Source organism: Chlorocebus sabaeus, chromosome 1 (assembly GCF_047675955.1).
Source record: "Chlorocebus sabaeus isolate Y175 chromosome 1, mChlSab1.0.hap1, whole genome shotgun sequence".
Classification (NCBI taxonomy): domain Eukaryota; kingdom Metazoa; phylum Chordata; class Mammalia; order Primates; family Cercopithecidae; genus Chlorocebus; species Chlorocebus sabaeus.
Genome location: NC_132904.1, coordinates 19,320,278 through 19,347,216, shown reverse-complemented (window position 1 = coordinate 19,347,216; position 26,939 = coordinate 19,320,278). Strand labels below are relative to the sequence as shown.

General features: G+C 48.6%; 1 protein-coding gene across 1 annotated transcript in view; it reads left to right on the top strand.

Annotated features, from left to right (window-relative positions):
- Nucleotides 1-2,583: 2,583 nt before the first annotated feature.
- CRY2 (cryptochrome circadian regulator 2) overlaps nt 2,584-26,939 on the top strand; it is a 37,879-nt gene continuing 13,523 nt past the window's right edge. The window contains exons 1-9 of the mRNA XM_008000546.3: nt 2,584-2,822; nt 11,133-11,241; nt 13,573-13,715; nt 15,713-15,897; nt 17,220-17,308; nt 23,553-23,693; nt 25,766-26,077; nt 26,314-26,465; nt 26,591-26,793. Coding sequence (XP_007998737.1) covers nt 2,608-2,822; nt 11,133-11,241; nt 13,573-13,715; nt 15,713-15,897; nt 17,220-17,308; nt 23,553-23,693; nt 25,766-26,077; nt 26,314-26,465; nt 26,591-26,793 — 1,549 coding nt within the window. The 5' untranslated portion in view covers nt 2,584-2,607. The remainder of the gene's footprint in view (nt 2,823-11,132; nt 11,242-13,572; nt 13,716-15,712; nt 15,898-17,219; nt 17,309-23,552; nt 23,694-25,765; nt 26,078-26,313; nt 26,466-26,590; nt 26,794-26,939) is intronic.

Below are 26,939 nucleotides of genomic sequence, written 5' to 3'. Positions count from 1 at the left end.
ATGCAAACCATGGAGCACTGAACCTCTGCTTTGATTACAGTCTGCTTAGGTGTTTGTGGACAAAGTCTAGAAGGCAACATGAAGATAAGAAATAATTGATCTGTTAGGTTTTGGGAACTGAGGTTGATTACTTGTTTTTTCATTATTGGCAAAATTTCGAGGACTTTTAAAAATGAGTAAAATATTTTATTTACTCAGCAACTTATGAAGCCCACATTACATGTACGATCCAGGGCTGAGCATTACAAGGAAGATAAAACCAGACACAGGTCCTGCTGCTCAGAATAACAGTAGCTGATACAGTACAAATGCTTAGTATATCCTAAGTGCTATTATCACCCTATTGCAAAGATTAAGAAAGTGAGGAACAGAGAGGTTAACTAGCTTATCCAAGGTCACAGAGAATAAAAGCAGAACTAGAATTTGTACTCAGCAACTCCAATGTGCGAAGCCTAGGATTTAACCATTACACCACACTGCCTCTCATGATAGCTTAATAAGAGAGAGAGGGGAGGGGAGGGGAGGCAAGGGGAGGGGAGGGAAATGACTTTTGATCATTTGGCAAATGTTTTCCGAGCACCTACTATATGTTAGGTACCAGAGCACCAGCTGGGAAGACACTGATAAGTAAGACAAGCACAGTCCCGGGCTCACAGAATACAGATACAGCATTACGGGAATTTAGAGGAGAAGAAGGGAAGAGGACTCATCTCTGAGGTTGTTTAAGGGAGAAACACCTCCTTACACTCTGTTCCATTCCTAGCAAAGCACCAGCCTTGTGGAGAGAAGCGGGGATAGGAGAGGGGGAACACAAAACCTTAAAATAAAAGTAATGAAAGGTGGCATCGATTTATTCAGCAAGCATTTGGAAAGGAAATTCAAAAATAAGGACAGGGCCAGGTAAGGGGACTAGGATAAGCCTCTAAGAGCCTGCCAATATGAGACTCTAGTTCAATTTTTACCCAAATAATCCTTGAGCATTAGGTGCCAAGCACTGAGCTAGACTTTGGACATACAACTGTAAATAAGCCACAGCCCCTGCTCTCCAGGAGTTTATACTTTAATGGGGCATTAAGACATTTAAGCAAGAAATTCCAGTATTGTGTGCCAAGACAAGTGACCACAAAGAAGCACAGAATGAGAGGGGGCACTATTCAGGTTGGGATCAGACAGCAAGAAGGTGACATCTATACTGAACAATGACACAGAGCAAACTGGAGTTAGAAACAAAGAAGGAAGAGGGAGTGTGATCTAGACTGCGGGAACAGCTTGTGAAAAGCCCTGGAAATGGCAGAGAATGCCTAGGATTGCAGTGACACTGGTTTAGAGAGTGGTGCCAATTAATGCCACTAAATTGCAGACTAAATTGCTAAATGCTTTCATCATACTGTTCCAGGTCCAGGAAGGGTTCCAAGCCTGGGCTCAACCTAGGGCCAAGTTGAAACAGACTGTTCGCCACCTGATAACCCCAAAGCTGCAGCTTGACTAAGCCATCTTAGCCTTCCCCAACACCTTGTTGCTGGTGTTTATAGCTTCTCTTGCCATTTAGTCAGTCAATCAGCAAGCTCTATGCTAGACGCCAGAGGAATAAGAGGGTTCCACCTGGCGTCCCAGAAGAATGGGGACAGTGTCCTCCACATCTCTGGACCCCGCCTGGAATCCAGTACAGTGCTTTGCACACAATAGTACCACTGGATCTACTAAACAGACTAAAAGAAAATAAATTCATCTGATGGCATAATTACGAGCTCAAGTCCTCCACATTCCCAGCCCCTACTCCCAAGTCCTCTAATGCTGCGTATCAGGGCATTCCTTCCCCATCCTTGGACTCTGCCACTTGGAATTACCAAGGATCTTCGCACAAAGAGAAGTATAGCTTCGTGGATAAAAGCAGAAGTTTCAAAATCAGAATAATCTGGGTGAAATCCCTCTTAGTAGCTTTATGATACTGAGCAAGTCGCTCAACCTGCGGCACCCTCCATTTTCTTCATCTGTAAAACGAAAATAACAGCAGCTCTTCCACTGGTGTTCGTTAAATGAATGTAACTGGGCTGAGTTCAGAATAGTAAATGAGACCGACTACGTAAGGAGATGATCATGTCTCTTGCCATATAAAGTGCACTTAATAAATGGCAGTTGTAGTAGAATGATGTAGATGATGCTGGTGACGATGTTGGTGATAATAGGAAGGTCGGTTGTCAGTTTTGCAAGTCTCTGGCTGTAGTCACAGCAACCCCTACCAGCCCAGGCAGCTTCTTCTAGAAGCAGGCCCTGAACAGGACATGTGTAAGAGATCCGCTGTCCCTCGAGACTCGGCCCACTCCCGGCCCTCCGCGGACAGTGCCAGCCTGCGTCACTTGTCCGCCTGCCAGCTCCACCCAGGCGGACCCACACATGGTAGGAACGTGAGGGGGCGGGGCCTGTTCTGGCGTCTCTGGGCCAATCGCCGGGCGGGAGGCACTCAGCCAATGGCACAGGGGCTCTAAGGCCCTGGGGGCGGGGACGAAGGGAGGAGCTGCGGCGTCATAGGTCACTGGGCGGTCTGTGGGCGGGGTCCGCGTCGCCTACCGGGGCGGAGCGGGGGTGGCCAGAGCAGTCTGGACAGTCATGGCGGCGACTGTGGCGACGGCGGCAGCTGTGGCCCCGGCGCCAGCGCCCGGCACGGACGGCGCCTCTTCAGTGCACTGGTTCCGCAAAGGGCTGCGGCTCCACGACAACCCGGCGCTGCTGGCGGCCGTGCGCGGGGCGCGCTGCGTGCGCTGCGTTTACATTCTTGACCCGTGGTTCGCGGCCTCCTCCTCAGTCGGGATCAACCGATGGAGGTGAGGGGACCCGGGGCGGGGTGGCGGGGACGCAGCCAGGACCCTGACCCTGGGGTGACCGGCGAACAGCACGATTCTCTCAACCTCTCCACGGCTGGGAGGCGGTGGAGAAACCGAGACCGGGGAAGTAATTCGTCATGGTCCTAACGCGCCGGTGGGCCAGGGCTCAGCCTCTGACAAAGCGCGTTCGCACTGTTACCCCTCTGAGCCTCAAAACTGCCTGTGGAACGGAGATCATGATCCCCGTTGTACAGATGAGACCCTTGGGCCCTGGAGACCCAAAGTCGACCTGTCCAAGGACTTGCAGCCAGTGAGTGGCGGAACAGGGGCTCCTGGTCTAGGGCTCTTACGGTCCACTCAGGGAGGGGCAGAAGGGAGATACTGTGGTGTGAGGGCGGGACGGGTTTTTGCTCGCATTCTTCAAGTAAAGAGCCCATTGCTGGGCTCGGGGAGATCATTCCTAAGCCTCTGGCTTGTTTGAATCCGCCCTACCACCCATCCTGGCTTCCCTGCGCCCAGACCGTCCTGCCTCCAGGGGTGTCAGGTGACCCTGGCTTAGCATTAAATAAAGTCTTCTCCCCTATATTATAAATAAAGAAGCCAAAGGCGTCTTCAGGTGGAATTGCGTTGTGTTCGAAGCTCCAGAGAATCCAGGGGATTCTCCAAAATGGTTTAAGCCCTGCTCTGGAGCTTTGACCTCGATAAAAAAAATTTTAAAGGATCCAAAGTGTCACCCCGTCATCCTCTTGTCATGATTTTAGAGGACAGTTGAGCCATTAGAGATGAGACTTCTATGAACTGTTGTGCTAAGGTTAGGGAGCAGGAAAGCCATGATATCAAGGGCCCCTCTGATGACCCCCCAGGAGATGGAGTCGACATGATCATGGAAAAAGATGAACAGGTCGTTAATGTATTTTCTTTGTAAGCAGTATTCAAATTAAAGAGTTTTGAGACATCATGTACTCATCGCTCTTCAGAACACCTAGTGGCAGTCGCTGGGTTTGTTTACATTGTTCTGGGGAATGTTTGCTTGTGGCCTTGTTGCACCGATGGACAGGGTTATTTCCAGGATACCGTGGCTCTCGGCACACCATTCTTTTCTCTCCAAGGTGTGTACCCTGCTAAGAGAGTGAGTGCTCCTAGCAGTAGGTCTGTTCAGTGTCCCCTCTTGCCCAGTTTATATAGAAGGAACAATTAAAGAGTCCTGTGGAGAGCCTGCCCACAGTTTTCAGGCTGCCTTATTGCTCTGTCTCTGCTCCAGTTTTCTACAGATAGGAGGTTGGGTTTGACAAGCATCATCAAATGACCATCCCTAGTGTGGACATTAAGCCAAGCCTCAGACTGCCCTGCACCAGTCAGAGCCAGCCAAATGGAATCCGACTACCTTCTTGTTACATTGTCACAGAGTTTCTTCTTTTATTGGGTTTTGGGGGACACTGCCTAGTACTACCTATTCTTTTTTGATAGGGGAGATTAAAAATCAACAATAAAATTCCTGTTGATTAAACTCCAGTTTGCTAGGAACCAGGTGTTTATGGATTTTTGTGGGTCATCGTTTTGTGATCGTGCTGTCAATCTAGTGAAGGAGAAAAGGAATGTGGCTCAGATGCCTGAGTCAAATCCTGAAGTCAGAGGCTGTGTAGGAATGCAGATATTAATTGATTACTTAATGGGTGCCTAATATCTGCCAGGTAGTGCTCTAGATGTTGCTAGGGATACAGCAGTGAATAAGCAGATGTATCTGTGCTCCAGAACTCCTGGAGCCTACATTTTATTGAAAGAAGACCAGCAAACAACCATAATTTAGTGAAACGAAGTGCCATGAGAAACATAAGATAAGGGGACAGACTAGAGCAGTGGTTCTCAATCTTGGCTGCTGTGTATTGGAATCCCATAAGGATCTTTAAAAGATGCCTGGGCCCCTTTCCCCGAATTCTTTTTTTTTTTTTTTTTTTTGAGATGGAATTTTGTTCTTGTTGCCCAGGATAGAGTACAATGGCACAGTCTGGGCTCACTGCAACCTCCGCCTCCCAGGTTCATGCAATTCTCCTGCCTTAGCCTCCGAAGTAGCCAGGATTACAGGCGGCCACTGCCACACCTGGCTAATTTTTTTGTATTTTTAGTAGAGACAGGGTTTCACCATGTTGGCTAGGCTGGTCTCAAACTCCTGACCTCAGGTGATCTACCCACCTTGGTCTCCCAAGCTGCTGGGATTACAGGGCATGAACCACTGTGCCCAACCCCTTTCCCCCAGTTCTGTTAGAATTGTTCTTGGTTATGGCCTGGGCATTAAGGTTTTGGGGTTTTTTGTTTGGTTTTGGTTTTGGTTTTTGGTTTTTGGTTTTTTGTGGGGTTTTTTGAGACATGGTCCTGCTCAGGTGACAACCCAAGCTGAAATGCAGTGGCATGATCATAGCTCACTGCAACCTTGACCTCCTGGGCTCCAGCGATCCTCCTGCCTCAGCCTCCCAAGTAGCTGGGACTGCAGGCTTGCACCACCATGCCTGGCTAATTTTTGTATTTTTTGTAGAAATGAGGTTTCACCATGTTCTCCAGGCTGGTCTTGAATTCCTGGTCCTAAGCAATCGCCTGCCTAAACCTCCCAAAGTGCTGTGATTGCAAGCATGAGCCACTGTGCCCAGCCTTGGGCATTAAGGTTTTTAAAACTCTTATTGCAGCAAAGCTTGAGAAGCACTGGACTAGAGAACCTCAGTCCTGAGCTGGGCAACCTAGGAAGTGTGTTGCAGTGCATTGACAGGAAGTCTAATTAGTCTTGGCATTCAGAAGAAAGAGGTGAAGTAACACAAACAGATTGAATATAATAACTGCTCCTGGGCCTGGTAACAGACACACTCCTACCACCTCCACCATTCTGCTTGCTTCCTGGATCAGTTGAAGGCAGAGCTGCATTCTCTTGTGTACAAAGTTGGGGATAGAGGGGAAGACTGGAGCCAGCCATATCTTGACATGACTGTAGTATGTGTAATCGTCCCGTGGCTATTTCTGGATTCCGAGAGTGGTCTGAGAGAATTGTGCTGCACCATAAGGTCCTAGCTCTGCAGCTGCTTAAGTTGCCTCTGAGAAGCCTCCCTAGGAAGGCAAGGGAACATCTGCAAGGAGGGGAGGACCCAAAATCTGTGACTCTATTTCCCTCCTGCTCCTCCTACACTGACTCCCGCACAGTGTTTTTCTGCAGATGAAATCAGATTAAAATAACTATGAATGGCACTAGGAGTAAAAAAGGACAGAGAAATGCAACCAAGAAATACACACATTGATTAGCAAGAAGAAGGCTAGTATACTCCCTGCCTTGGTGATGGTGGGAAGTTTATGGGCTAATTGCAGCTATATGAGCCTCAGGACTTTTTTTTTTTTGTTTTCCCAAGTGCTGCTTGGCTAAACCCTTTCACATTTTCTCCAGCCTCACCTCCCCCAAAATTTGCTACATCTAGAAGGAGTTACTGCAGCAAGAAGATAAACAAAAGGAAGATGTGAGCAGTTCCTAGATTTTAAAATGGGCTCTGTGGTTTTTCATTACCTTTCTCTCCCCACTGTGACTTAGGTAGGTGTTAGCAACAATTCCTCTTCCACTTTATTTAAATCATTTTGTCCCTGGCTCTGTGCTGCACCTCTTTCAGGAACTTCCAGGACAGAGGGAATTTGTAAAAATAAAATATGTTCCCTCTCAGCCCGTTTCTCTCAGAATTGGTAAATAGGGTAAACTGAGAACTTCCCAGGATGCGACATGAGAACAAGTGTGCCTCTCTTCCCAGATGCTGAGAGCTGAACACTGTTGGACTGTTGGGAAGTGGGTTGAGAACTAGTCTACTGGCAGGGAAACAGGAGCTTCTCTGAGCTATTCACGTTGATATCTGAGAGAGGCACTTTACCGTTCTACTGCCAAGGAAATGTTTCTGTTTGCCCAAAGGGGATAAAAACCTTCATCTTTCTCTTTGAAATTAGGAAAGAATAAATATATTTTTTAAATAATAAGTATTTAATATTTAAGTATTTCTAAGTATCACTCAGATACTTAGAAATAAATCCCTGCCAGAGATTGTGAGTTTAGGTTATCCTTTTCCATGGGGCTTAAGCGCTCTTAATCACTTAGGAAAAGTTAATTTCTATTAATATCCTATGTAGCCAATCTGTGCCAGCCAGTGGTATCATTATTATTGTTAGATAACCTTGGCTTGAAGCAGAAGAACTTGGTCAAGGACAGCCTGGACCCAAAAGAATTCACTGTTATCTTCCCTCCCCCTATTAACAACAAATAAATAAAATATTCCTTAACACAGGATCAGTAGAGACAGCCATCCGTAGAGAAGGCCTTCCCAAAATGTGAGTACTTAATCAAAGGATCTGCTTGTTTTATTCTAAAGGCTAGCCTTGTAGAGTCCCTGAGTTATAGTGTCCTCTCTGTATTTTTGGAAATCCCAGTCTGGTTTTCTCTAGTTCTGCCGGCCTCTGGCTCCAGAGCACTTACGTAATAATGTAATTCAGTTGCACATGTTGTCTAATCCAAAGGGTAAGCTTTGCTCTCCCAGGACCATGTGCTCTGAATTTTGGCCATGTGAGCTCAGCTAAGAGCTGCCAAGGGTGAAGTGCCAGCCCCCAACACCACCACCTCCAATGCCAGGCCAGTTTCCTTCAGAGTCCCCTCATGGGAGTAAAGAGAAATTGGAGTAAAGAGGAGGGTTCTGAGGGACCACAGAAGGCCCAGGGTTCTCTCTGGTGAAAGAATGCATATACCTGCCCAGTGAGCCTTTGCCCAGTCGCGGCACTGCTCCAAATGTGATGGACAGCTGTCACCTGGCAGGCCTCAAAGGTGGTACCCTAGTGGTGGCTTCTCATTCTATGCATTCTCTCACTGCCTGGAGTCTGGAGATACTGGGGACCCTCCTCACATCTCCGCCTGTTGCCTCCGTATGGTGGCTGTCCTGAGCCCTCCCTTCCTGGGTTGACTCGGGAGGGAAGTTGGAAGAAGCAGAGCGTTTCTAGCAGGCCAAAGGGGAGGCAGAAATATGGATGCCCAAGAGAGAAAGTTTAGTAGAAACAAACTAGAAGCAAAGAAAGGCAACTTGTAACAGAGGCTAGAAGTAAAGTTCCGTGTTCTAGAGTAGTGCTTGTGAAACTTTAATATGCAAATGAATCACCAGGGGATCTTGCTAAAATACAGATTCTAATTTTGGAGGTCTGGGTTAGAGTCTGAGATTCTGCATTTCAACAGACTCCTGGGTGTTTCATAGCCAATGCTGCTGATTGTCAGACCACACTCAGAGGAGGAAAGATCTGGCAGCAGAGGTGTTGTTGGCCTTTGAGTTGGCCTCTGGTGCTCCCTAACGGCTGAGTCCTGGGCAGCACAACCTCAGTGCTCTGTTTGTTGAGAGGCAGTGGCTGGCTAAAAACAAACATGTCAAGCCTGACAGATTGCCTGGGTTTGAATTCTGGCCACTTATTAGATATATAATGTTGGGCAAGTTCCATAATCTCTCTATGCCTCAGTTCCCTCATCTGTAAAATGGGAATGATAATAGTACCTACTTGATTGGGCTGTTTGAGAATTAAATGAGATAATGTATGTGAAACAAGTAGAATAGTGCCTGTCAGTGTAAACGCTCATTAAATGTTAGTCATTGCCATTATTATCATCATTTTTATTGAGTTGCTGGGTTCAGAGTTGGGCCTTCTACAAGCCTCACATCTCTGCTTTCTGCTATAAACATCTCTTGTGAAAGAAGAAAAGGGCTCTCATAGGATTAGCTGTACTTTAGAGATGCTACGAGGAATTTCTCCTTTTAGTAAATGAGGTCTAAAAATAAAGTTCTATAGAAGGCAGATTGCTACATGTTCTGGAACCTAGATTTCATGTGCATTCCAACCTTATTTATAGCTTCAAATCAAAGTCCTATGCAGCCTCGTGGACTGTGAAGGAAAAGGCCCCTGAAGCGCACAGTAAGGACACTCCTGGGAGCTGCAGATGGAGGACCCTGTGTCCTGGGGTTATAGAATTTAAATCACCGCTCCTAACCCTAGGCATTCTACCTGGCAGAGTCCAGGTTTCAGATGGCATGAGACCATTTGCATGGATTTCTCTTCTTTTCCTTCTAGAAGAGTGGTGAGGCTTGGGGGAGGCCAACACAAGTGACGCACTTGCAGCTCCCTTTTCCTTTTCTGGAGGTGTCAATTTTTCAAAAACAGAAATTCACAGAGGTGGAGCTTTTGGTTTGCATAAAGCAGCATTCAACCTGTTAGTCTTCCATCCCAGCCCCTCAGAGAGTCTTCCACATGCTCTTTTGCAGACATGATGCTTTGAGCCGAGCCCAGGGCTCAGCCCGTGCTAGAATGTGGGTCGGTGGCACTGGCCGTAGGAGTGTGTCAAGTTGTGTACGTCAGAGGCAGCAGTGGGAGCTGGTTCTAGTTGACAGCCTGGGAATAGTCACTGCTTCTGTTAACCTCCAGTAGTGAGAGAATGTGACTGTGATGTGCCATTCCTATTGTTGACAGAGAAGAATGCTGGGGATGGGCGGAGACCCAAGGGGTAGAGAGCAGGTGCCTCAGAGGTGTCTGTGACATATGCAGATCGGCCTGTGGGTTCCTGAGGAAGATGAGAATGCCAGCGGACTACCTGTAGTCAGATTGCTATTAGAGAAAAGGGCTTCAAACTCCTGAGGGCCTGCGGAATCTCAGCCCTGGAGCAGAGTTGGCGTACAACTAGAAATCTTTAGAAATGGGGCACAAAGCCCTGCACGGAGGCTCACGCCTGTAATCCCAGCACTTTGGATGGCTGAGGCGGGCGGATCACTTGAGGTCAGGAGTTCAAAACCAGCCTGGCCAACATGGTGAAACCCCATCTCTACCAAAAATATTTTTTTAAAAATTAATTGGGTATGGTGCACATACCTTTAACCCCAAATACTCGGAAAGCTGAGACAGGAGAATTGTTTGAACCTGGGATGGGGAGGTTGCAGTGAGCCAAGATTGTGTCACTGCACTCCAGCCTGGGCGACAGAGCAAGACTCCGTCTCAAAAAAAAAAAAAAAAAAAAGCACAGAGAGGAAAATGTGGGTTTCAGGGTGACCACCCTAGGTTCCTGAATCCCCAGCTTTGTCACTTAACAGCTATGGTCTTAGGCAAATTAATTTACATCTGAGTGTCTCAGTTTCCTCATCTATATAATAAGGATGGTACTATTTCCTTCAAAACAGTTGAGAGAATTAAATGCAAAAATGCACTTAAAAAGCATGACAGAACCAAAATCCCATTGATAACCTTGGTTGCCTCTGGGGAGGGAGGGAGGGGAAAGCCCTTTTTACTGTGTACTGCTTTGTCTCTGGAATTTTGAGCCACTTGAATAGTTTATCTGGTTATAATGTTAATTTAACTTAAAAATAAAACACTGAAGGCACTCAGCAAGTGTTAATTTCCTTTCCCTTTCACCTGGTGATCCAGGTCTGCTGCTGAAGTTCTTGCCTATCTGTAGTCTTCCCCATCCCCACCCTCACAAAAATGTGAAGATAGCTATTGAGAAGTACCTTTTAAAGCCTTCTCCTTCTTGGGATGAGAACCTGATCACCAGAACCTTGGAGAAGCCTGGAGAGTAAGCCACCTGCCAAACAAAGCTGTGGGAACTAGGGACCCATTGCGGGCTGTGAGGCTGTGGCAGCAGAAATACGCATGGCCCACAGCATGCGTGCAGAAAGTCAAGGAGTCTTTTCCACCAGAGTAAGGAGGATTTTCCCAGCTATGGCAGTCTGGTCCTCTGCTAAGAGGACCTTAAAGCTTCATACCACGGTATTGCACTGGCTTTTCAGATGGCTCCCATGTGAGTCTCACAACAACCTCGTGCTGGGCGGATACTTATATCTAGCCCCCGAGACTGCGAGGGAATAAGTGACTTGCCTCTGATCACACAGAAACACCACACTAGGAACAACTCACATTTATCTCGTGATGTCTGTGTGCCAAGCATGGTGCTAAATGTTTTTCACACATGATTCGATTTTCTTTTCTTAGCAATTTTATGAAGTACTAACATCAGCTTCACATTACCGGTGAGAAAACAGGCAAAGAGGTTAGGTGATTGCCTAAAGTCACACAGCTAGTAAGTGGCAAGGCCAGGGTTTGAAGCAGAGCAGCGCTGATCCACCACCACATCCCTCCTGGGCTGGAACCCTGGCCTCTCCAGCCCTAGTGATCGTGAGGCTGCCTGTTGGGCATAAACAGCGAACCAGTTTCTCCCTGCTTTGTTAGGAAAGAGAGCCACTCTTCATGATGTTATCACTAACAAGGCCTGTGTGAACTCTGCAGGTTCCTACTTCAGTCTCTGGAAGATTTGGACACAAGTTTAAGGAAACTGAACTCCCGCCTGTTTGTAGTCCGGGGACAGCCAGCCGACGTGTTCCCAAGGCTGTTCAAGGTAAGCGTGCAGAGCCCCAGAGAAGACAGTGAGATTCTGTCCCTGAGGGTTTCCCCACAGGCTGAGTGAGATGATATTCCGACTGAGGGAATGGAAACATCAGGGCTGGTCTGGCTATTGCTGCTAGAGAAGTTGGGAGCAACGGCAGCCAGTTAGCTTTCTCTTGGAATGGAAACTGTGTTAAGGAAAAAAATTCTGGGAAACCAGTGTCTTGTTGGAAAGCTCTCAGCTCAGTCCAGACATAGGATGTGGTAAGTCATTCCACCCCGGATGCCACTGGCTTCTGTCGATGTTTTCTTGGCTCAAGCCAGCAAGATTTATTAGGGTTCCTTCTAGGCCAAGACTTTGAGGGTGGGGTTTCATTTCTAGCAAGTTGTGTTTCCCATCTTGCTTTGCTCTGCTTATTGGGAAAAGTCAGCCTTTCTGAAGAAGCTTTCTTGTTTCCCATGGGATAAATGATTGATAGAAATCTTCATTTTGGTGCCACATAGGTTTCTGTTTGCAGTATCAGGGGGCCAGTCTACTTTTCCCTCAATCCCTTTAAAAGTATATTCTAAGGCCCACACAGAAGCACAGGAACTGATGGACAGAGGGCTCTGGGATAGACTGCTATCATCCTCAGCAGCACACAATGATTGTCTTGCCCCTCTCCACCCTAACTCCGAGACAAAAGGAAAAGTCATGTCGAGGCAAACAGCTTAGTGAATACATCATCCTTCAGTTCCCCTCCCTGCACCCCCACACATAATTGCGCATACATGTACAAATCACACAGTGCTAGTAATTGCCCACATTCATTGAGGGCTGCCTGTGAGTCAAGCGCTGTTCCCAGTGTTTGTTTACATCAACTCACTTCTTCCTCACAGCAGGTCTAAGAGGTGGCTACTGCTATCCCGATTTATAGGTGAGGAAACAATAATTGGTTGTGAAGTTAACAAGTGATGATCTTGGATTCTGACTCTAGAGCTGTGTCCTCACCCACCATACCATATAAATACATTTGCCTCCCTTCTCCCCTCAACATTGCCCTTCTCTTCCCCAGCAACTCAGAGGCCAACCCACTTCTAGCCCAGAGCTATAGCTAGGTCATCCATTCAGTCATTTAATGTGTTTTGATTGAGCTTCTGCCAGGTACTAGGCCCCATACTAGGTATAAGGATAATGATGATGAGCAAGACAACATGGTTTCTGCTCTGAGAGTTCACACTAATGGGGAAACAGGCAAGTGTATCACTGTCATATAATACATGCTGCAGTGGAAAAAAGACAAGGTGCAGAAGAATTATACTGAAGGAGGAGGTCAAGAAGGCTTCTTGGAGAAAATGTCTTTTAATAATATTGTTATTGTTCACAGGTTACAGTGAGTATTCAGTGATGTAATCTATATGAACTGTAAGCATGGCACCTGACTTATAGCAAGGGCTTAATCAATGTTTAATGCTGGTCTGCTCGAATGAGGGATAACTGGCCCTGCTAAGGACCCACTCCCCAGGCAGGGCTGAGTCAGGACCAGACCAGTCTGTGCATGGCCAGGACATTTGCCCCTGTGGTTCAGAGCTTTCAGAGACCATGACCAGAGACTTTGGAGAATGTGTTTTTCTTCTTGCAAGTTGAATGCTCTAGGGTTTTCTGTGGGTTGTCTGTACAACCATTCACTGGGCCAGCTTGCCATGAGATCTAGAAATTCCTACCAGAAATGACTAAAGGCTTAGGAAAGAACTTCCTTCTTTCCAACATGCAGCCCCTCTGGTTAGTTTCCTCTGACCTCCAGACTAAGGATCGCTTCTCCTTTCCTGACTCTCTCAGGGCTGGAACCTATTAGCTCTGTTTGCTATTGGCCTTAGGAGTGTTGCTGTGGAAACAATTAAGACACTTCACATAGCACAACTCTGCCAAGAAAACTAGGCCACAAGTCTGCAGGGCTGTGAGGAGCTCTGGGAAAAGCTTGCTGAGCAGGTGGAAGGCTGTGATCCTGTCCCACTCGTGAGTCAGTGCCACTCTCTGGGACTGGGGGTCTCCCAGGAGCATTGTATTTATAGCCTCCTGCCGCATTCTCCTACCTCAAGGACACAGCAAGTGCACAAGGCTGCCTACCTCTCTTCTGACTCCACTGTTGCTGTGCTGTTGGCTTCACCACACTGCCTGCCCTCCTCAAACTTTCTGAACCTCAACTTGTTTGCTTTCCAGATCAAATTCCTGTTCCTAGTTTGTTTGCTGCCCATCAGACAGGTCTCTAGACTAGCTCTGTTCTCTCCCAGGAAGGAACTAAGAGTCCAGCCTCCCCCTCCTCCCCAAACACAGTGTCGAGCATAACAGATCCTCTCCCCACAGGAATGGGGAGTGACCCGCTTGACCTTTGAATATGACTCTGAACCCTTCGGGAAAGAACGAGATGCAGCCATCATGAAGATGGCCAAGGAGGCTGGTGTGGAAGTAGTGACCGAGAACTCTCATACACTCTATGACCTGGAAAGGTAAGAGATGGGGCCCAGGGGTCAGGTTACCAATTGTGAGAGGTAGTAATTTGGGCCCTTGCTGAGTGGAACTCAGAGAGGTTCATCATTAGGGCCACCTGACCCAGGAGGCATGGCATCTTCTAGAAGCTGGAAGAGAATAGGCCAGAGTCAGGGCCTGTAGAACAGGTCACGGAGAGCTTTACCCGATTGGGGTGGCAGAGAGGCTTGTTAGACCCAAGGCATGGAAGCAGTGAGGACCCACACTCAGAGTCTCTACAGATCTGCTCCTAGTATGCCCGAATCCCACCTGTGCCTCCTACTCCCACTTCCATCCTGCACAATAGCTGCCCTCTGACCTCAGTGGACCCTGCCTATTACCCCTCCAACAGACTTCTGTTCACACAGGTCCAGCTTTTGTACCTAAGATGAGTTCCTAGGCTGGGCATGCTGGCGCATGCCTGTAATCCTAGCACTTTAAGAGGCCCAAGTAAGAGGATCACATGAGTTCAGGAATTCAAGATCAGCCTGGGCAACCTAGTGAGACCCCCTGTCTCTACTAAAAATAAAGAAATATATTAGCCACGCATGGTGGCACATGCCTGTAGTGCCAGTTACTGAGGAGTCTGAGGTGGGAGGATCACTTGAGCCCAGGGGCTTGAGTCTGCCATGAGCTGTAATCATGCCACATCACTCCAGCCTGGGTGACAGAGCGAGATCCTGTGTCAAAAAAAAAGAGCTCCCCGGGCTCTATGACTATCTGGGTTTCCAGGCCATGTTACTTGGTGGTGGGGAGGGCTCTAGAGATCCCTGCAGGGAGCTGCTAACTACAGAGGAGCCTCCTCCCCTGGTGACAGCCTCTGTGCTTTCAGAGATTCTAGGAGGAAATCCTCTCCTCCCCTTCCCTGCCATGCCAGAGCTGTCACCCTCCTGCTGCTGCTGCTGTTGCTGTTGCTGCTGCTGCCAAGCCAGCAGCCGCCGCCGCTCCCCACCCCCACTCCCCAACCCAGTGCTGGCTGCCAAGAAGCCAGGTCACACAGCTGTGCACGTGAGCCGGGCCCTCAGGAGGAAAGGCTGGGTGTGGAGATCCTCCTCCTGCTGCATGCCAGAGGAGGGGGAGGCACAGCAGAGGCAGCAGCCGACCATATATCTCCACTAACGCGGGGAGAGCGAGGTAGAGCAAACTGAGAAATGAACTCACCCAGCCAGATGGGCCTTGCGTAAGCTACTTCTTAGCCAGGAAGAGCCCCAGGAATGTGACTCCATACCATCCTAATTCATCCTTATATAAACAACCTCCGTTCTGTTCTTCGCCCTCTGATACTCTTTCCTTCATGCATGAGTGCAGTTATGTTTCCCTTGGTCATGAAAAATACTTTGTAAACTACAAGACACTCTTTAACTATCAGTTGTGGCTATGAACTCTAGCCCCAGTCTCTGTATTTGAGAAGATAAGCTGTCCTCCATCTCTCTGTTGTATGTTCTAATAAATGGAGGCTAAGAACGGCATGATTTTCCAAGAAAGGAACATGTCTGCTATTCCTTATGATGTTAGAGTAGGAAAAAAAAAGAAAAAAACATGTCTTCAGCTCTTATCAAAGAACTTTCTCCAGGGCGTACATGGTGGTAGAGGCCTATGGGGATTCCCGTAGCTTGGACAGATAGGCCAAGTGCCAAGCTGGTTAGTAGGGATTTTTCTGTGATTAGAGATATGTTCAGTCTCTGTCTTTAGGCAGCTCTGTGTCAACACCAGGGAACCTGGAATTGAGTCCCAGCTCTGGCCCTGCCTTGCTCCATTACTGAGGCACCTGCTCCAGCTCTCTGGGCTTTATTTTCCCTCTCGGTAAAATGGAGATGCAGCCTCCCTTGCCCCCCACCTTTCCACTCAGGCGTGGGACCTGTGAGTGGATGAGGAAAGCCACGCTCAAACCTTCAGAGTCTGGGTTCTTTTTTGGGTGGGCAGGGACCCAAATCACAGGGCCTTGTGGGTAACACCAGTTGTGCTTTGGGCTTCCCAGGATCATTGAGCTGAATGGGCAGAAGCCACCCCTTACATACAAGCGCTTTCAGGCCATCATCAGCCGCATGGAGCTGCCCAAGAAGCCGGTGGGCTTGGTGACCAGTCAGCAGATGGAGAGCTGCAGGGCCGAGATCCAGGAGAACCATGATGAGACCTACGGTGTGCCCTCCCTGGAGGAGCTGGGTGCGTACTTCCTGCCCAGAGCCACTTGTGCTGGTGCCTCCTTTTGTGTAAAGAAATTCTTTGTCAAAGTAATGCATGTTATTATAGAAAGGTTAGAAAGCACAGGAAAGCAAAGATGGAAATGGCAGTCACTATTACTCCACCACCCAGAGGTAACCACAATTAATTTTAAACTATGTCTTTCTAGTATTTGTTCTGTTCATACTCATACATGTAATCTTCTGTTTCTGGTTCTAGATTGTGCCTCTATTTTTGTACTTCCCTCTCACAGACAATACAGGCACTGCCTGGTGCTGGTGTCTGTGGGCTTCTCAGTAACAGTATAGCTAGTACTGCTTCTATTGAAAGCAGGGAGTCTGTCAGCCTCTCCGGTTACTAACTACGCTCTTTCACCCCCCCCCTTTCTTATTTTTTGTTTTTTCTTTTTGAGATGGAGTCTGCCCTGTCTGGAGTGCAGTAGCGCAGTCTTGGCTCACTGCAACCTCCACCTCCCGGGTTCAAGCAATTCTCTTGCCTTAGCCTCCTGAGTAGCTGGGACTACAGGCACCTGCCACCTTGCCTGGCTAATATTTGTATTTTTAGTAGAGACGGAGTTTCTTTTTTTTTTTTTTTTTTGAGACAGAGTCTCTGTCACTCAGGCTGGAGTGCAGTGGCACAATCTCGGCTCACTGCAAGCTCCACCTCCCGGGTTCATGCGATTTTCCTGCCTTAGCCTCCCCATTAGCTAGGACTACAGGCGCCCGCCACCACACCCGGCTAATTTTTTGTATTTTTAGTAGAGATGGGGGTTTCACCGTGTTAGCCAGGATGGTCTCGATCTCCTGACCTCGAGATCTGCCCACCTCGGCCTCCTAAAGTGCTGGGATTATGGACGTGAGCCATCACACCCGGCTGAGACAGGGTTTCACCATGTTGGCCAGGCTGGTCTCAAACTCGTGACCTCGAGTGATCGCCCGCTTTGGCCTCCCAAAATGCTAGGATTACAGATGTGAGCCACCCCTCCAATCTTTTGATCTGAACAAAGCTATTAGCCTTTTTCACATGAAAACCACAGTTGCCAGCTAATCTGAAAAGCAGGAGGTCCAGGATTGTTCTCACCTGCCTGGAGTGATGAGGGTGCAGGGGAAAGCAGAGAAAATAGTGACTGTGGGAAGAGAACCAAGTTGACCTAGAAAACGCTAAAACTTTAAGGATTACCTCACCCCCAGTAGCACTGAGACACTATGGTTCAGTTCTCATAAAGTTCAAATAACAGCACAGCTGTGCCAGGCTATCACTGAAATGGTCAAACCTCCTGTCTTATGACCCTTCCTTCTCTTCAGGGTTCCCCACTGAAGGACTTGGTCCAGCTGTCTGGCAGGGAGGAGAGACAGAAGCTCTGGCCCGCCTGGATAAGCACTTGGAACGGAAGGTATGGGCCGTTTCTGAGACACAGATCTGCAGATACTGATGTCCACACAGCAGGGGATGTCCATGTCCTTTAGTCCCTCTTAGCTCATACTGGTTGGAAAATGAAAAATCCTCCTAGCCTCCTGATGGCCATAGCAACAGCAACACTAACAGCAGCTACCATTTAGAGAGTACTTACCATGTGCTGGTCACTAGGCTTGGCATTTCTGAGTTAAGTACCTGCTGGCATTTCTTTTCATATTTCCAACAGCTCTACAAGGTAGGTATTAAGCTGTTCATTCTACAGATTACAAAATTGAGGCTTAGAGAGGTTAAGTAACGTGCCTGAGGTCACAAAGTTAGTAATTACAGGTTGAGTATCCCTTATCCAAAGTGTTTCAGATTTTAGAGTCTTGAATTAGGAATGCTCACTTTATAATACAGTAAGACCATGTTCTATGTTATTCTAAAGCTATGTCGGATTGCTTTTCTTTGATCTGTGGGCAGATTCACCCTACTAAGAGGATATCTGGTCAGTAAAATCTGTAAGATTATTTTGTGTTGATGTGTCTCCGCACCTTTTTGCCGGAACTCTTTCAGCGTGTTGATTTCCATTTGCTTGGACACACAGCAAATGGCCCACCTCCCAGTGCAGTGAGAACTGGGGAGGAAAGAAGCCCAGGCCTCAGAGGCACAGTGTCACAAGGTCCTCACTTCCCCCTCTCCCTGCCCCACAGCTAGAGGAGCAGAGAAAGTTCTCATGTCTGAGAACAGTGAGCTCCTGGTTTCCTGCCCCCTGCAACTGGTTTTTAAAATCTCAGCTTTTTCTATGCCTGCTAAGATGGCTAGGTATATAGGTATTTTGCCCAGCAGCCAGATGATAATGATAATAGAACAAAGAAGCCAAGGCAAGTCTACTTGGGAAGAATGTTCTCCAGCCCTGGAGGTGTCCAGTCAACAGCGAAGGCTGACAGCCTTGATGTTTCTACCTGGGTGTTACCATCAGCCTGGGCCGAAAGCAAGCCCCACAGACTTAAAGGTTGAGACCAGCTATCTCTGTCCACATTAAAAGCTTCATCTAGAGATTCTTGGGCCCAGTTTGAAGATAAAGGTTGGGCCAAGGGGCAGAAGGGTGGAGATGACAAATGGGATTGCAGGAGTAGAATAAGGCTTAAACCTATAAAGAGCTATCATCTGTGGTTAGTTTTTATCAGCTGGAGAACATTTTGTAGAGGGATGCCCCTTAGGTCACTGACAGGAGCTCCTTTTCCACATACCCCCAGTGGGCCGCTTCTCTGAAGGGCCCTTACGCCATGGATGCATTCAGACTCTGTGGTGGCCAGAGGAAATACTGTGTCCTGCACATCTGGGAGAACAGATGGTGCTAGAGATACAGGAGTTGAACCTGATTTCAGGATGTTTATTTTAGCTTCCTTCAGTTCTCCAAATCTGAAGGGAGCATCTACTTGTGCCAGGATGTTCTAGCTTCTAGAAAGACTGCCAAACAAGATAGGCATGAAATCTGTCTCCAGAAACAGTCTTCTGGAAATGATGGACATTAAACAAGGAATTACAGAAGTTCTAAGGGCTAGAAAGGAAGGTTCAGAGTGTTATGGGAGCAAAGAGCATGAGGATTATATCAATCAGTTTTGCTTGCAAGCTGGCTTTTGAAAAAGGGAAAGTTTTTTTAGGTTCGGTTCCATAACTAAGAGTAGCCTTCAGGCACAGCTGGATCCAGGTTCCAAAGAATGCTATGAGGAATGCATTCTCCATCTTTCAGCTCTGCTTTCCTCTCTATTATTTCATCCTCAGAGAGGCTTTCCTTGATCAGTGGCAGAGCTGGTCACCAGCAGCTTATTTTCAGTCTGTTTAGCAATACTAGATAGAAGAAGGTATGTGCCTCTTTTCCAAAAACATCAGGAAAATTCCCAAGGCGTGTTTTCATTGGCCTGGTTTGGGTCATGGGACTGTCCCTGACTCAATGACTGCGGCCAGGTATAGGACCTGGCCAGACTTGCATCATGAGTCCACTCCCAGAACTGGAAGGTAGGTTTAGTTCTGCTTTACCCACTCGGACTAAGATTAGGGAAGGCTGGTTCTCCACAGGAATATGAAATGCTGTTACTGAAGAGCGGAGGAAGCTACGTGATCTTTACCACTGGGTTACCCAGTGGTAGAGGAGGGCAAGCATCTCTCTATAAGAGTATTCTGATTATTAAATGAAAAAGGAATGATAGAATTTGAATACCACCATTTTGTAACCCTCAATGAAGACGCATTATGTTTTGGTGACTGCTGACACCATAGAAGGAGGCAAGCATTATGTGCCCCCTGTAGTCTTGTCAAAGGGATCAAACCTGAGTCCAGTCCAGTTTCTGGTACCAGCCACCAATGTGCAGGTGATACACAGGACAGAGCACTTGTTGAACTGCACCGTGAGTATACAGTCAGCAAAATCCAGATTGTGGGAATCTCGGCAAGTCAGATGGCCTGGGTTCTTTCCCAGAACAATGGAAAGGAAAAGAAAGAAATGGCAGAAATGTGCAGATTAAAATAAATTTAAATAACCTATTAAAAGTTTTTTTTAAGGCCAGTCATGATGGCTCACACCTGTAATCTCAGCTCTTTGGGAGGCCAAGACAGGAGGATCTCTTGAACCCAGGAGTTCAAAACCAGCCTGGGCAACATGGCAAGCCCTCGTCTCTAAATAAAAACAAATTAGCCGGGTGTGGCAGTATGTGCCTGTAGTCCCGACTACTTGGGAGGCTGAGGTGGGAGAATCGCTTAAGCCCAGGAGGTCGTGCCACTGCACTCATGCCTGGGTGACAGAGAGTGGGGTCTCAAAAAAAAAAAAGGAAAAAGAATCCCAGCAATTTGGGAGGCCGAGGTGGGTGGAGCACTTGAAGTCAGGAGTTCGAGACCAGGCTGGCCAATATGGTGAAACCCCATCTCTACTAAAAATACAAAATGTAGCTGGGCGTGGTGGCGTGTGCCTGTAATCCCAGCTACTCGGGGCTGAGGCATGAGAATCGCTTGAACCTGGGAGGTGGAGGTTGCAGTGAGAGGAGATCACGCTACTGCGCTCCAGCCTGGGTGACAGAGTGAGACTCCATCTCAAAAAAAAAAAAAAGAAAAGAAAACTGAGTAGCTGGGATTACAGGTATATGCCACCACGCCTGGCTAATTGTCTTTTTAGTAGAGACGGAGTTTCACTATGTTGGCCTGGCTGGTCTCCAACTGCTGACCTCAAGTGACTCTCCTGCCTCGGCCTCCCAAAGTGCTGGAATTACAGGCGTGAGCCACCGCACTCAGGCAGAAATAAAGTTTTTTAAATGGCCAAGACTAAATTATAACACGTAGGAATACACATTTGGGTGAAAAAAAAGAAGCTACTTAACACAGGGAATAACTGTGAAAAAATAAAGTCCTTCCTTTCAAACATGTTTTGCCAAAATAGAAAAATGTAAACATTTCAGAAATTCAGAAAGTGTGTATTATAAAAGCTGAGGTAGGGGTTATATATGTTGGGGGACAGGAGGGGACTATTCCTGGGATGAGCACATAGACTCTTGGAGTGGCTGTCAAAGCTATTTCCCAAACCTTGGTGGTTTGCCTTAGAATAATTCATTAAGTCACACATTTGTGTGATTTTCTGTATCCATGTTTCATTAAAAATAAAAATGTTTTAAAAGCGGGGGGCTAGCAAAGGTATGTGCAGGCAAAAATCCCTAGTGTCTGTTAGAGGTGCTTAACCTGATACCACAGGGGTTACCTGCAGAGGAGGCGGCCTTGAGGTTGCGACTTGAAGGAAGAGTTTCAGTTAACCAGGTGAAGTTGAGGGAAAGGAAGGCAGCGGTCCAGAAGCAGCTGCTTGTGCACAGGCAAAGGCCAGTGAGAGCAGATGCGTAAAGAGGAGGGGCAGCGGGAGGCAGAGGGTTCAAATGCATTGAGATCGCATCACTGCGCTCCACCCTGACCCTGTCTCGAAAAAAAAGAGTAGGGGCAAGAGACAGAGCTGGAAAGGCCTGGGTGCTGGGGAGCTACAAAAGCCTTCGTGAAGATTTGGGCTCTGTCCTCAGAGCAACAGGAAGCCCACTGTGCACATTATCCCGAGGAACAGACATTACATCACTCTGGTCGCAGTGTGGAGAACGAGTTAGCAGGGGATGGGAGTGGATGCAGGGAGGCCAGTCAGGAGGCTGTCACAATTGTCCAGTCTAGATATGACCTAGCCTGAACCAGGTTGGTGGCAGCAGGGAATGGAAAGAAAAGGACAGATTTGGAAATATTTGGGCAGTAGAATTGACAGGACTTGGTGAGGGGATAAAGGATTGTGCCTTGGGCAGCTAAGTAGCCAGCAGTGTATTATTTGAGGTAGGGAGGCCAGTGGGAGTGTGGTTTTAAAGAAAGAAAAGGGCACATCCACCTTGAGGTGCCTGAGAGGCAGCTGAGTAGAGGTTTCTAGCAGGCAGCTGGGTGGAGCAACCTGGGCTAGAGGTATGGATGTGGTGATTGTGTGCAGAGGGGTGGAACCGGGAGCCATGGGCCTGGATAAGCTTGCCGAGGCACACAGTTGAGTAGAGAACCTAGGACTGAGCCCTGGGTGCCCACATTTAAGGGAGAGGTAGAGGAGATGGAGCTGGTGGAAGACCAAGAGCGCCAGGCGGCCGGGAGATACCAGGTGATGTGGAGTCACAGAGGCCAAGGAATACAGAGGGTAAGACAGCACAGTCAGCAGGTTCAGTGCTGCTGAGAGATCCCAAAATACAAGGACAGAAAGTGCCTACAGGACTCTGGCACAGAAGTCACAGAATACTTGTGGGAGCCAGCCTTGTCAGGTGGTCAAGGCAGAAGCCAGGATGGGGTCGGCCAGAAATTTGGAGGTAGGGGATGTAGGGGAGGGGAAATGCAGAGAGGTGGGCTGTGAAGGAGGAAAAAGGGCCCAAGTCTACAGGGTTGCCAGAAGCCCTTTGTTTTTATTTTGTTGTCTTTGCAAAAAGGAGAAACGAGATTATTTCCTCAATGTTTTGGGAGTGAAGAGTTAGAAAGAAAGGTTGAACATGCAAGAGAAGGAAGAAAGGGGGCTTCCAGAGCAGCTGGAGGTCTTGGTCTTGGGCGGAGTCACAGGAGGGGAGGAGGAAGAGGGGTAGGTGTGGGTGCAGGTGACTTTGTAGATTTAGTGGCTGAAAGCAGAGGTGTTTCCCACCTGATGGCTTCTGTATCTAGCAGAGTGTGGAGCAGGAGGCCTGAAGAGAGTCAAGGTTGTGAAACAGTATTGTGGAGAGGAGTAAAGGATGTTGAAAGTTAAGAAAGTGAAAATAGGCCGGGTGCGGTGGCTCATGCCTGTAAACCCAGCACTTTGGGAGGCCGAGGTGGGTGGATCACCTGAGGTCAGGAGTTCAAGATCAGCCTGGCCAACATGGTGAAACCCTGTCTCTACTAAAAATACAAAAATTAGCCGAACGCGGTGGTGCACACCTATAATTCCAGCTACCTGGGAGGCTGAGGCAGGAGAATCACTTGTACCTGGGAGGCGGAGGTGTCAGTTAGCTGAGATCATGCCACTGCACGATCTTGCCTGGGCGACAAGAGCAAAACTCTGTCTCAGAAAAAAAAAAAAAAAAAAAAAGGTCGTGAGAGACTGCATGGAACAGCGAGTCAGGAAAGTAAAGTCCTATGCCAGCAACCAGTGATGATAAAAACATGACCGATAATGTTATATGACACATGGCCCCAGAAATGAATGACTCCATTGGTCCCCAGGAATGGATTGGAAGTTTCCTCCTTCCCCAGCTGCTGTTGAACAATAGTGCGAAGTCCCTGGTGTCTATAATATAACTTCAGGGCCACTAGTGACTGGAGGACGGACTGAGAGAGAGATTCTTTTCTGTAAAGTAGAAGCCGTGTTTCCTGCTGTATAATTAGAGAGTTCGTTCAGTGCTTTCAGAATTCTTTCATAACTCATTTTAATCCGCAGGAGACTGGAAATTTTGTTCTTATTTAATAGATACGTAGCTGAGGGACGTAATAACGTGTTCACAATCACCCTGCAAATTAAAGAGCAAGTCAGGGAAGGACATGGCCTCGTTGTTTGGTCTGATGGTGGTTCCATTTCAAAATCAGCTGGACAAGCACAATGTTCAAGTGCTGGCTCCATGGCTGGCTATTCTGTGACTGTAGGCAAGTTCCTTAACCACCCAATGCCTCCATTTTTTCCTCTGTAACATCCAGGCCTTTCCTTTTACCACCTTCTCTTTCTGCTGTAGGCCTGGGTTGCCAACTATGAGAGACCCCGAATGAATGCCAACTCCCTCCTGGCCAGCCCCACGGGCCTCAGTCCCTACCTGCGCTTTGGTTGTCTCTCTTGCCGCCTCTTTTACTACCGTCTGTGGGACCTGTATAAAAAGGTAAGGGGGACATACGTGCCCACATTGCAGCTAAGGCCTGCAGCCAGGCCTTTTGGGCTTGTCAGTCACCCTAAAAAAGGCACTGGTGGGAGGGGGTTGGGCTGTGGCCCCTGGAAAGGCCTAAGTGTGTGTGGATAGTCCAGAGGAGGAGAGAAGAGTCAGTATCCAAGAGGGCAGAGCCAAGCACAGAGTGAACTGCCCACCAGAATGAAGCCCAGACTACCATGTAGAGAATAAGGACAGGCAGTAAAGCAGGCATCAGGTGTGACCCTAGAGGTGGCATATCCTCTGGCAGCTGGTGGACGGGGCAAGGTCCCCAGGGTGACAGGCATGGAGAGGGTGAGGCTGGAGCCAGTCTGAAGTGGAAGAGCATAGCTGCCCACTCTGGGGCTGTGTCCACAGCATTCAGAAGTGGAGTCCAGAAACAGCAGTTGCCCATCAGCGATGGAGGGAGTGGTCTAGAGGGGCTGCACACAGAGCCGTGCTGTATAGACAAGAAGCAAATAAGCCTGTGTTAACTGTCCCCAGAAGGAGAGAGGGCAACACAGTCAACATTCAGAGTGATCACCTCATCTTGTGCCGGTTTTTTTGTTTCTGTTGTTTAAGAGACAAAGTCTAGCTCTGTTACCCAGGCTAGTGTAGTGTGACCTGATCACAGCTCACTGCAACCTCAGACTCCTAGGCTCAAGCAATCCCCCTGCCTCAGCCTCTCAAGTAGAGCTAATTTGTTACATTCTTTGTAGAGATAGGGTCTTGCTATGTTGCCCAGGCTGGTCTCGAACTCCTGGGCACAAGCAATTATCCTCCCTTGGCCTCCTACAGTGCTGGGATTACAGCCGTGAGCCACCATGCCTAGCCATTGTGTCTACATTTGTTTGTTTGTTTGTTTGTTTGCTTTTGAGACAGGATCTCATTCTGTTACCCAGGCTGGAGTGCAGTGGTGTGAACACAGCCCACTGCAGCCATAACCTTTCGGGCTCAGGTGATCCTCCTACCTCAGCCTCCCTGGTAGCTGGGACTGTAGGTGCATGCCACCACACCTGGCTAATTTTTTGTATTTTTCTGTAGAAACTGGGTTTCGCCATGTTGCCCAAGCTGGTCTCAAACTCCTGGGCTCAAGCCATCCACCCACCTCAGCCTCTCAAAGTGCTGGGATTACAGATGTGAGCCACCACACCTGGCTCTATCTACATTTTTTAATGTTATCTCCTTATCCTTGCCATTATTGAGATTTTGTGGCATGGGATAGCTTTGCCAGTTTGGTGAGTAATCTTGTGACTTTAGGGAAGTCATTATTTGCTTGGAGGTCTGATTTCTTAATTACCTTATGGCCCCAGATCCAGGCTGTGTGTATAACTTATTCAACCAAAATCCAGACTGAGCATTTTTCTTTCTTTTTTTTGAGATGGAGTCTCGCTCTGCCGCCCAGGCTGGAGGTGCAGTGGCGCAATCTCGGCTCACTGCAAGCTCCGCCTCCCGGGTTCATGCCATTCTCCTGCCTCAGCCTCCCCAGTAGCTGGGACTACAGGCGCCCGCCACCACACCCGGCTAATTTTTTGTATTTTTTAGTAGAGATGGGGTTTCCCCATGTTAGCCAGGATGATCTCGATCTCCTGACCTGGTGATCCACCCGCCTCGGCCTCTCAAAGTGCTGGGATTACAGGTGTGAGCCACCACGCCCGGCCCAGACTAAGTATTTTTCATGTGCGCTGATAGGAAAACTCCTTTTGACTTTCTAGAAGGTGGACCCAAACAAGGAACTCTGAGGACAAGGAACATGACCAGCCTTGGGAAGTTTGAGTCCTAGTGTAGATTCGTGTGGTGAGGCCCCTTCCTGCTGCCCGGCCCTCTGTAGCTTTCCTCTTGCTCGGAGCAGTGGCACAGTGCAGGCAGGGCCTGGGTGTTGCACCTGCAGGCACACTGTGCCACTTCTAGGGGATAGTCCCTCCACATCTGGGAGTTGAGCTGCCAGGTCTGTGGAGGGCCCAGATTCCTTTGTAGAAGAGACCTGAGAGGCATCATGCTAAGAGCTGGGTGAGTGTTCGTATCCATGTGCAACCCCTACCCCTCAGGTGAAGCGGAACAGCACACCTCCCCTCTCCCTATTTGGGCAACTCCTGTGGCGAGAGTTCTTCTACACGGCAGCTACCAACAACCCCAGGTTTGACCGCATGGAGGGGAACCCCATCTGCATCCAGATTCCCTGGGACCGCAATCCTGAGGCCCTGGCCAAGTGGGCCGAGGGCAAGACAGGCTTCCCTTGGATCGATGCCATCATGACTCAACTGAGGCAGGAGGGCTGGATCCACCACCTGGCCCGGCACGCCGTGGCCTGCTTCCTGACCCGCGGGGACCTCTGGGTCAGCTGGGAGAGCGGGGTCCGGGTGAGTGCTCTCTCAGCGAAAAGCTGGCCTGTACCCCTCTGGTCAGGACCAGCAAAGGGCAGCCCCCTTCTCGGCTGAGGGATGGGGTGGGATTTCTGGGTCCAGGAGATCCCCTCCAGATCCTCTGTGGCTTGCCTTCAGCAGAAGGACTCTGGCTCCTGGGGGCACTGTGGTGACTTGGGAAAAAACATGGCAGCAGATCCCCAAGGAGGCTGATCCTCCTCTCCCCTATCTAGGTATTTGATGAGCTGCTCCTGGATGCAGATTTCAGCGTGAACGCAGGCAGCTGGATGTGGCTGTCCTGCAGTGCTTTCTTCCAGCAGTTCTTCCACTGCTACTGCCCTGTGGGCTTCGGCCGTCGTACGGACCCCAGTGGAGACTACATCAGGTGAGGATGCAGACCACGCTTTCTGGCTTCTGACCACTGTGGCCTCCTACTAGGATGGGATACCCAGGGCCCTTTGAAGGAGGGTCTAGGTATGCTGATGGGTCATCTGGTGTGTCTTATTTCAGGCGATACCTGCCAAAATTGAAAGGGTTCCCCTCTCGATACATCTATGAACCCTGGAATGCCCCAGAGTCAATTCAGAAGGCAGCCAAGTGCATCATTGGTGTGGACTACCCACGGCCCATCGTCAACCATGCCGAGACCAGCCGGCTGAACATTGAACGAATGAAGCAGATTTACCAGCAGCTCTCACGCTACCGGGGACTCTGTAAGGACACAAACACCTAGCTCACTGAAGGGAAGGACAGCACCTGCAGACTCGGGGGTGCCAGATGGGGATGGCCAGATACTTGCAAAGGGAGGCTGAGTGTTGTCTTTCAGGTTGACACCTTCTCTGGGTATGGGACACTGCAG